The sequence below is a fragment of the Gavialis gangeticus genome, unplaced genomic scaffold (genome assembly GCF_001723915.1).
Source record: "Gavialis gangeticus isolate Ggan-Ray unplaced genomic scaffold, GavGan_comp1, whole genome shotgun sequence".
In the NCBI taxonomy this organism is placed as follows: Eukaryota; Metazoa; Chordata; order Crocodylia; family Gavialidae; genus Gavialis; species Gavialis gangeticus.
This window is the reverse complement of record NW_017729022.1, coordinates 165198482-165209926: the sequence shown is the minus strand read 5'-3', so window position 1 is coordinate 165209926 and position 11445 is coordinate 165198482. Positions and strand designations below refer to the sequence as shown.

Genomic DNA, 11445 nt, shown 5'->3' with positions numbered 1-11445 from the left:
TAACTGACTGAATGTTGTACTGTTGTTCAATGGCATTTCATAATGTAACTCAAGCTGAACTTGGATTTCAATAAAGAGTAAAAACCCTAAATTATTATGAATTATAACAAGAGGATTTACATTTATATTACTTTAGCTACAGAATGGTTTCATTTTGCCCTATTTTTCCCATATGCATCACTATTGTATGGCTAACAGCAAACACCAATGTCTGTAAGTTAAATGAACTACAAAATAATTGTAAGACTATCCAAATCAGAGTTCATATTAAGCAATATCTGGATGGGGCTGCAAAGGAAGAACACAGATATGACACAGTTTGTAACGCAGTGTATGTGAGGATTAAATTAAAGATCTTGAAAGTGCTAGAGAAGGCAGTGTCTGAAGAAATGCTTCAAATTTTGTGGTGTGTAGTTTCACCAAATGCATATGAAAGTTAGACAAGAAAAAATGGAAGCTGGGATTTTCATATACATAGAATAAAATTCTTAAATGGCATTTCTGTCACGTTTGGTTTTTCCAATGAACTCAATGAAGAACTGAGTCTGCTGCTTGTGAGAATTACCACTTAATTCATATTTAGATGGGGTATGATATTAAATGTTCAAATAGAGGTTCAGTCTTGCTCCTGTTGAAATTAATAGCAAAAATCCCATTGACATCAATAATAGTGGGACTTGATTCATAAAGAACAGAAAATTGCAATAGATACAAAAGCTAACTTTTGCTCTCCCCTTCTTCTTTCCCCCTTTTTTTCTTGACAGGTAATGCTAATTACACTATTATAAATGGCACACAGATCTTATACAACAGCAGAGACTTCAACGTATGGGTGCCCATTAGAGGACTGATTCCATTTTCCAACTACACAGTACAAGTAAATGCTTCTAATAGCCAGGGCAGCTTGATAAGTGATCCTGTAAAAATAGTTATGCCACCAGGGGGTAAGTATGAAAAAGTATCATTTCTCTGAATGTAACAAATTTTCACATATTCTACCAATCACATTATTTGTTACTGCAAGACCTTATTTGAGGTTCAGAGCAACATGTTCATTATCAGCAGTTTTTATTACAAAATTTGTTCTTTTCAGTGTTTAGTGTGACCGTATTGTTTAATTTTAAAGCTCTTTAAGTTATGAAAATAGAAGCAGATATGTACTGAACATAGGCTGCATGCATGACATTTCTTGTACTGTTTTTTTTGTTAGTGGCTCTTGACTTGGCCAGTCTAATATAAAAAACTAAACAGAAGATATGTACATGTAATGTGATGTTGTATAGAATTTGTATGCTATATACAAGAGCAGTATCTACTGGATATGTAGTTAAGGGTTTTTTTCTTAAGGGTACAAAATAGATTAAGCTATATACTGAGCTAGCTCTATAAATTGGGGTAGCTAGATTTAATTTATTGTTGATTTATGTTAGGTAAGTGTGACCACCCTCAAGCTGTAGCCCTTGGCCATACTACTGCCCTCTGGCAAAGAGGAACTTGACTTGCTCTCCCAGCCATGTGATAGCTCAAGGGTGGGCAAAATACAGCTCACAGACTGGATCCGGCCCAGGAAATGTTTTTACCTGGTCTGCGGCTGCTCCTCTGAAGGAGAATTGTATCTAGCCCACAGTTATCCTGGCTTTTGGTGCCTCACACCCTTCCCCTTCCCCAAGCCAGCCAGCTGCAGGAGCAGCAGCAGGAGGCATTCCCTTCCCCTCCTCAGCTGGCCCTGCCTCTCCTGCCCCCCAGCCCACAGTGTAAGCTCCAAGACAGGGGGCACCTAGCTCCTGACCAGGCTTCTGCATGGCAAGGCTGTTTGCTTCCTGCTCTGACCCTGCACCCAGTGAGTCAAAGCTCAGGTAAAGTTCAAGAGGAAGAGGGCCAGGAGCTGTGGGATATCCAGGCCCTGCCAGTCTGGTGCCTTATAGGGGCATAGGCACCAGTGCCATGCTGTATTCCCACATGCCACTTTAGGCCTCACCACATTGGGTGCATCTGAAGCAGCTGGTGTGGCTCCTGCTCAAACCTGAGTCCTTGACACATTGCTGGGCTGGGCCAGTGTTGTGCTGTATTCCAATATGCTGCCTTGGGCCATGTGGGTGCAGCTGGCGTGGCTCCTTTGGTTTCTGTAGTATCTGTCTCCCACCCTTTCTCACCACTCTTCCTCAAACTGTCTCAGTTTAATGGTCCCAACCCTTGCATATGCAGGCTTCTTCATAAAGATAATCCTTAAATATTATTCCCTTACCAAAAATTTGGCTTGTTTCCTTTAAAAGGCTATTAATTGGTCCCCCAATGTCACTGTAGGTTTGCTCATGTCTTATCCAGGGTGAGGCCTAGCTCTGGGTCCTTCGGATACAGAATAACCAACAATGCCTCTTTCTCTTTCTACAGTTTTAACATGTTCACATGGTATATTTGTCTTTGCTTTTTCCGCCAGGTAATCTGATTTCATAATCCACAGGTCCTATTCACCTAATGACTTCATAAGGCCCTTGCCATTGGGCCAGCAATTTTGATTCCTGATCAGGGAGTAGTGTTAAGACCCTAACCTCCACTTCAAACTATTGGTCCCAGGCTTGTCTATTGTAGGAGTCTTCTTGCCTCCCTTGAGCTTCCTACAAGTTCTCTTTTGCTAATTCTCATATGACCTTTGATGTAAAATTTCTGCCCTCATTGGTAGGGCTGTGCAAAGCTTCAGTTGCTGATTTGATTCGGAGGAGATTTGTTCCGATTTTGGAGGCTGAATCTCCGAATCTAAATTGAATTGGGAGACCAGTTAAAAGGTCCAAAGTGATTCAAAGCCTCAAAATTGGTTCGGAAAAGATTCAGAGATTCAGGCAGTCCCCACTCACTGCCACAGGGAGTGGACCTGGATTCTGTGCCGATTAGTAGGGGCCAGGCTGGAGGAGGAGGAAGGGGACCAGGGGGGGACCCCTGCCAGGCCCCATCCCCTGCCTGCTCCCCTAGCCCCCCTGAGTGCCCCTTGACCCCTGCCCGCTCTCCCAGCCCTATCAGTGGCTGCTCTGCCCAGCCTGGCCCCAGCATCCTGGTGCTTTAAAAAAAAAAATATCCCTTCACTCACCGGCTGCTGCAGCAGCTGTCGGGACCTCTGGGGGCTTGTGGCAGAGCCCCCCTATGCAGTGCAGGGCAATGGGGGGCAGCAGGGATCACCCGCCCATCTGGCAGGAGCCGGTGAGTGCGGGGCTTTTTTTTTTTCTTTTAAAGTGACAGGATGCTGGGGCTGGGGGCAGCCATTCATGGGCTGGGAGAGCGGGTAGGGGATAAGGCTTGTTCAATTCGGAGATTTGGCTGATTTAGCAGTGGGTGAATCTCTGAATTAGATTTGGTCGAATTGATTCAGGACAGTGATTCGAATCACCGACTTGAATCACTGTCCCCGAATCGGCTGAATCAATCCAAAGCAAATACTAGCTGCTTTGCACAGGCCTACTGGTTGGACAGTATTTCCCTCAGTTAGTCAACCCTTGTGAGAAATGTTAATAGTTTCCCCACAGTCTTAGGAGCTGTAACTGCTTGCATTGGAACCACTTCTGGATAACTGGTTTCATAGTCCAGTAGGACTAGGACATATTGGTACGCTGCAGCACTCTTTTCTATGGGACCCATGATGTCTATTGTGAGCTGCTCAAAGGGCAGTTCTGGCATCAGAATATGTGCGGCCACTGGGGATTTCCCAGGGGCCCCAAGCTGACAGGCTGGGGAGCACTTGCAGAATCTGGCTACATCTGTATGAATGCCATGCCAAAAAAGCTTCAATAGCAACTGTTCTTTGGTCTTGTCCCCATAGGCACTTGTGAGCTATTTTCGTCAGTGCCCTCCTATACATTGTTTGGATTACAAGTTGCTCTATCTCTTCCCTAGATACTGACTATATCAATGTGGAATAACAAATCCTTGTGTACTTCAAATCAGGGGTAGATCTGCATCAGTTGTGGTTGTTGCACCTCCCCATTGAGTTTTGCTAAATGCTCCTTTAAATTTTGTTAAAGTTGACTGCTCTCTTCACTGCTCAATCCTTATTGACTCTGGTTGACGATATTTCTCACATCCTTACCTCTGGGTCCTATTGTTCTTCATGCAGATGGGTTAGAACCTGCTCCCTCTTCCTCCTATCTTGGCCCCTCTGCCTCATCTACTTGTCCTTGTTCTATGAGGCCTTTAGTTTGTTTTTCAGGGGCACCCCCCCTTTGGGCTTTATTTTATGGGGTTTCCCCATCCTTCCCTTGCCTTGGGGCTCTCTGGGGGTCTTCTCCAAAGATCCTCCTTAGGAGCTCCTTGAAACTAGGACAGGCTCTTTCCAGCAAGACTAGGTAAGGCAGCCCATCTACCAAACACACTGATATTTCATGGGTTCACCCTTCCATAGTCATCTTGACCCTTATCTGAGCATAGGTCCTGGCTGTCCACAGGTGACATAGCATACCTGCACTGGCATCCCCTGAGCACTGGACAGCCACAGTTCATAGTCATCCACTACACTTTGCCCGCTGCAACTTTGATATAATCTTGAAAGATAGGAGGCTGCACCTGATTTCTACGTGGCTGTGATCAGATCTCTATCATGGGTTTCCTGAATGGGTCCTTCTACAGGGGTCCACCTCCCATACATCCTACTCCTTTACCTCCCATTGATAAGTTGAGCTATTATCCTTTAGGTTTTGACTTCCAAAAAGGAACAGAAAACTAGTAAGCACCAAAAGGAAATAAACAAGAAAAAACATCCATCCTCAAAAGAGTTGTCATGCCCCTTCTTCCAAATACTGCTTCTCAGTCATTCTCTATTAGTAGTTCCCAAATCCCAAATGAATTGCACTAGTACTGTCTGCTCTACCTCTCCAGCTGTTCTCGCTTCTGGGTGGAGCCATTCCAGGCATCATCTTGGAGCATCGGGTTCAATAGTAAGGGTCTTTTGTTGCCCCTGGTTTTTGAGGCCCAGGATTTTTGCCAGTATGTTTCTTCAGAAATCTTTAGCGAGGCCAATATAACCACGTTCACCTTCTCATAGTCCCTGGCATCAACACAGGGCAGGGCTTTGAATGCTGCTTGCTTCCTCCATCAGTAGCATCCCCATTCAGGGGCCCAAATGTCTTTACTCCACTGGGTAGCCATTGCTGCCAGTTTGAAGGCCTCAAGGAAAGTCTCTGGATTATCTTTTCAGGTCAGGTTTTTCAGGTGGAAAATTACTAAACTCTTTCCATACATTCTCTGGCACTGACCCCTCTAGTTTCTGAGCCATGATCTATTTGATCAGCTTTGCTGTTTTGTCAGTAGTGTATGCTATGTCTCTACTTGGTGTAGTTGCATCTTTAACATCCCCCCTGTCCTGACCTCATGCATTACTGGATTACTTGCAACCATCTCTGTTGATTCTTTTGTGCTTCCTCCATTTCCTGCTGCCATTGCACCATTTTATCAGCTTGCTGCTGGGCAGGCATCTTTAATATAGATTCCATTTCTCCAGTCCTAGGGTCCTTGTTTTCCAGGGTTTAAGTTCTTCAATCTTTCCTTAAAGAGGGGATTGCTTCCCTGACTGCCTTACCAGCCAATGCACCAAATTGTGAATGCCCTTGTGCTGTAGCCCTAGGATGTACTAGTACCCTCTAGAGAGAGTCTAGAGGAGATGAATTTGGCTTGCTCTCCCAGACTCTGATCTTTCCTGCCACACCTTGTTCTTCCAATGGTTACAGGCCATCAGTGCACTTGAGGAGAGGGATGACTAATATTTACTCTCTGCAGAGCAGCCCCTTGTGCTTAGCTTGCCCACACAGCATGCCCCTCAGGCCTAGCCCACCCTAGGGGCCTGACTTGCCTGCACCACAGTTTCCCAGGGCCTGGTTTGGCTTCAGGTCTTACCTGTTTGTGGTTCTGCAGCTGATTGGTATTTCAATTACCACAGCTCTTGCCTCTATGCTGCTTCTTCCCTCACTGCCTGGATCCTGTGGTTATGCCTCTTATATACTCCCTGGGGGAGATGTGGCCTTTACCCTGGGCTAGCATCCTTAAATATACAGGAGCCTGTTAGAAGGTAGGGGTTCCCTATTAAAGCAAGGAACTAGTTGGAATTTTGGTAGTTGTCTTAAGAAAGGTTTGAAATAAGCAAGGGTCAGAGCTGAATAAATACATGTATGTGAATATTCATTGAAATGAAAACTTGAGTACCCACCAGCTCTATTTGTGTTCTCTTTTCATGAATATTCTAGTGGCTGAATTTTCTAGCAGGAATGTTAGTAGAATTTGTGACTTAAGTGCACATTCTTAAAAGTAAATTTTCAACCCAAGAGCAAACTATTCCTACTTACTATACAAATGCAGTCAGGGAACAGGAATAATGCCATTTGACCTTCATGTCCGGTCAACATTAGCTAACATAGTTCAGATACTAAATAAAACTCACTACAATATGTTGCAGAAATTGTACTGGCCAAGAACTATTTGAGGGAAAAATGGCAGAAAATAAATTTGGACAATGAAGAAAAATATAGGAAAATTTTCAATTGTATATGGATAATTATTGAGCAAACGAGTCATAGACTATTCCAAATAGTTCTGATTGTTGTCTGTTAAGAAACAATTGCTAAGAAACAGAAATGTTGTTTTATAATAAACCAAATCTGAGATACATTGCTAACTGAAGCAATCCACTAGTATGTCTAATCTCTGTCTCATTGTTCAGTTTTGCATCTGAGAATCAGAAAGTTGGTCCTGACAGTTTTACAAGATGAAAAGATTCTGGATCTTTAAAGATAGGCAAGGATGTGCACAAGTTTATGATAGCCATTAGGATATACTTTCTTTCATCATTAGATTGTTGTTGATTACAATTAGGAAACTTATAGCTTTGAAATTATCTTTTTTATGACCTTGCGGTAGTTTAAAAGCAATACCTCATTGATTAAATAGGTTTTAGTTCATGCTTCCTTATACTTAATGATCTGAAAACATATTACCCTGATTTACACATAAAATCATGCTGAAAAGCATGTGGCATTCACTAGAATATGTGTGTTTAAGTAGAATTAAATTAGCACTGAGAGTTATTAAAGAAATCTTCCATACCATTGTCCATTGGACTGTGATCCATACTGAAATGAATAATAAATGAACCAGTACATATGAGGAAAGGACTGATATATATAGGACATTCTATAATCCATATTTACCTTTTCATTATGTTTTATTATAATGACTCTTGAGTGCAATAACATTCTAACCCATAATGGTATATTCTGAGTACAATCGTTATTTTACAGTGGGCCACATCCTGTGCTGTTACTCAGGCAACATTAGCACTGCTAGAATTCTGGCCCCACTACAATCTACTGGACCTTTGCCTTTTACCCCTTGACTCCATGGGAATTTTGCTCACCCAAGATTTAACTTGGCATGATTATGCATAACAAATCAGGAGCCAAATACTGGTCTTATTTATACTTGCATATAGTTCATATGAACTAAATACATGATAACAGGATTTGTCTCTGTTAATTGTCTTTAAAAGTCATAGTTTCTGATCAATGAAATTAAAAAAGGTATCAGTGTCCAGCTATAATTTAAAAAAAAATGTTCCCAGATTTAGCACTGTACTGAAGTTTTGAACTGGGCCCAATGAGGTCCTGCACAATGCTGCACATCACAGTTTGAGATCCTAGTAAACATTACCTTGTGACCACTCAGAACATGTTCTAACAGTATGGTAATGCTTACTGCGATCTAAATAAAACATGTGCTAAGTGTCCTGTGCGACAAGGCAGTTACTAAGTGCAGTTAAAATGGAAGGAGGTGCATGTACATGTGATAAGTGCCCCTGTGGCATTGCAAAGTTATTGTCTTTCAGATGACAGTTATTTCCTAACATGTACTAACTTTAATAGGTCACTACATTCCAGTGATTTGCAGCTGTTGCAAGTGAACATGTGACAAGGCCCCTAAGTGACTACACTAATGGTCGTTGTAGGAAAGGTGCAACATTTGGAGTGCTAACACATTTGAAGGGTCTTGAATTGAGGGTAAGGTATCTCCAGAGAGAACATTGCCTAGTAAGGGAGTGTGGTCCCTTGAAAAGGTTTCCCTCCACAAGTTGCTATAGTATTCAGTAGCATGAGGGGTTGAGACCTAACATATAAAGATTAATTTATAGCCCTCTAATGAGTGAAAAAATGTAGCCTTAACTTTTCCAGGAGCGCAGAAAAACTCTGCTGTCCAAAAATAGGCACTGTGGGGAATATATTGTAGAGAATGATCAAAAGGACAATAAATCAGGCAGAAAGGTAGAGGAAAACTGAGGATTAAGTCTCAAAAGTCACAAAAAAAATCACTGCTAATAAAAAAGTCACTTTTTATGGTTTCTTTGCCAATTTTCATCTAATCCAGGGATGTCCAGCTCCTGAGTGGCTGGGAGCCACTGACCCCCTCAGGGCTGCACACCATGCAATGTGGGTTGCCTCCCCTGTGCTACATGGTGGGCATCCCCATACCACTACATGGAAGCCCCCTTAGTCCCCCAAAGCCCAATGGCCATGGAATCCCTTGGCTTTGCAGGCTGCGCTCAGCTACCTTGCCTCTGCAGGTCAAGGCAGGCTGCTGAAGCTGGCGGAGTGAGAGGAGCCTGGAGACTCTGGCAGGAGCATTAGGAGAGCAATGGGGGGAGTGATGTCTGGACTGGGAGCCTAAGGGGCTGCATGCAGGCCACGGGCCACTAGTTGGACAGCCCTGATTGAACATGTCATTGTTGTGTTTCATTTTTGTTTGAAATGGGTTGTGCATTAATAAACCAAACGCTGTCAAGGTTTTTAGCCTAACAACTCCTGAAGGGAAGGTATGATTTAGTAGGAGTCCTTTGAGTTTACTCAAAACGTTAAAATGAGTTGTACTGCTAAAACTCAGAGCTTAAAAAAATCTCTTAGAACTAAAGAATATATTTTATCTAAGTTCTTGGCTAGAATTGCAATGCAAGTTCAAGAGTGCTTAAAAAGAAATGTAAAAAAAATAAAAACTGAATTCAAATGTTAATCTATAAATACGAAACTTTCTTTTGACCCTTAGCCCGTAGTGGTCCAGAGTTACTAATGGGGTTAGGGTTTCAACTCTTAATGGGACTTAGTGCATTAGTGTTTTGTATGCATGGAATTCAGCATTCAGTTTAATAAGTGGTTGACATTGGTGATGTCCCTTAATTTGCTTAAATCTAATTGGCTCTTTTATCAGTCAAACCTGTATGGATTGGCAATTGATCAGAAAGGGTCAGCCATGACTGTGCATGTAGTTAAATGATGGAAGCACCAGTTAAAGTCACTGTTGCATAATAATAAGCTGAAACTGGGAGAACAAATGATCTTAGAGTCGGAAGGCAAGGGAAAGCAGAGAAGTTTTGCAGGTTGTTCAAGTTCAGAACAAAGGCATTATGGAGTGTATAAATTTTAAATACACTGCATTTTGCCTCAAGACTTAAAGCTTTTTTTTACAGATGAACTGAAATCTTGTCTGAAACTGTCTTTGTTACATCAAAGAACTGCACAGAAAGCTAAAAGAGACAGAAGAAGCATAAAAGGGCATAGTTTAAAATGATTAGTGACAAATTTCATACTGCAGAGGTAGAAACAGATTTTTTCTGAGTTTTATATTTTTTCTGAAAAGAATAAATTTGTTCTATTTATCAAGTCCTAAACTGCTTTGGTAGAAGTTGTAAAGATAATGTATCAACCAAGGCTTGTCACCAGCTTGAGTATGTAATCTAAAAAAATACTGGAGAACAAAACTGTTTAAAAATTAATTAATTTTGCTATCTGGTATTAAAGGGCACAAAATATAAACTGTAAAAAATAAAAAAATATTTCCTTTATTCCATAGTAGCTTTTATTTCCTAATAGTGCCTGTTTTTATGACATGGAGTGCACAAAAGTCCTGGTCAAGATTGGGGCCACATTTTGCTAGGTGCTGTACAAAGAGGAAGATGTAGTCACTGCTACAAGTGAGACAAAGGCTGCCTCTTGTGTTTGTATGTGTACAAGGCTGAGCTTGGACCTCTAGGTATTACTCTAATGCAAATAATAAGTTATAGTACATACATAGGAACAAGGTGATCCTGGTGATGGCAGACACATTGCATATCAATTCCCTGTCCTATTATGTAGATATTTCTTTTATTTAGGTTGCAAATAGTTTGAGATTTTTTTTTTTTTTTTTTTGTGGTTGCTTGGGAGACACGGGAGTGATTAAACAAGAGAGAAAGGGATTGTAGCAATATAAGGAGAACTGAGGAAGAGGGAGCTAAAAGGGGCAGGGGCAGGGGGCTGGACTCAATTCTCCGGGGTCCCTTCCAGCCCAAATGTCTATGAAATTTATGAAAAGAAGAACGGAGGTTGGATGGTGATAGCAGGGTGAGAAGGACAGCAGAGAGAGTGAGTGGTGCAGGACAGCTTCTGAGTTGTGGCGGCAGAGGAGGGGCAGAATACAGGGGAATTAATCACCAATGTAACAAGATAGAAAATAAGGAAAAAATCCGAAGTCCCAGATATTATCAGAAGGCCATAAAAGCTCCATCTGCTATATCCCCTGCAGAGAGGAAGGGGCCAGTGGTCTGGTGCCTCATCTGGGTGTTTCCTAAATATGCAGTATATGGTGAGGTTACAATTGCTGGGAAAACCCTGATTTTATTTGTGGTTCAAATCTCTTACCTGAGATCCTATTCTCCATGCAACAGGGGGAAGGGAGGCCACTGTCTAATTAAAAAGTATATCTTTATAAGCAGTGAAGAGCATCTCTTTAATTGTTTCCATAACTTGTAGAATTTATTACTACTTTATATTCTGTATCTATGATTTTCAAGACAAAGAAGTGTAGACTTGTGAGAGATTTCAATTTCTTTACTGGGTTCATAAGCACTCCACCCTTCACCGGGTGTCTTAGGATCTTTATGGCATACAACTGTCTACATACACAGCCCATTCCAAGAATTGAAAAGTGAGTCTACATATTTTCATCCCTTGATAACCAAGTACCATTAGGGCCAGGAATACAGAATCATTGGGTGCCTATACATGTGCAGGGAGGCTGCTCTGACACGCTGTAATTGCAGCATGTCAGAGCAGACTCGATTATTTGAGTCTGCTGGAGCGTGGTTATTACTATGCTCCAGCAGACTCCAGCATTACATGTATCAGCATCCCCGCACAGAAAAGTTCGATGAGCTTTAGTTAAAGTGCCCCTGTCAGCATATTTTACCATGGGGACACTGATACACATGACACTCCAGGTGCTTTAATTAGAGCGGCTCTTGGAGCTGCTCTAATTAAAGTGACCCCCACTCACTCCTGGAGCATGTCTATAAATGCCCTGCATGACTTGCAACCCCTGTTTATTTAGGGTACATGGAGATATTACACTTACATTGACCTAACTAGGGTTAGGCTGATTCAAATGCTGATC

The 11445-nt window shown here is 42.0% G+C and overlaps 1 protein-coding gene across 1 annotated transcript in view; it reads left to right on the top strand.

The window, feature by feature from the left end:
• The window catches only part of USH2A (usherin), a 756200-nt gene that overhangs the window by 447054 nt on the left and 297701 nt on the right, over positions 1-11445 (top strand). Inside the window, exon 37 of the mRNA XM_019516454.1 lies at positions 765-944. Coding sequence (XP_019371999.1) covers positions 765-944 — 180 coding nt within the window. The remainder of the gene's footprint in view (positions 1-764; positions 945-11445) is intronic.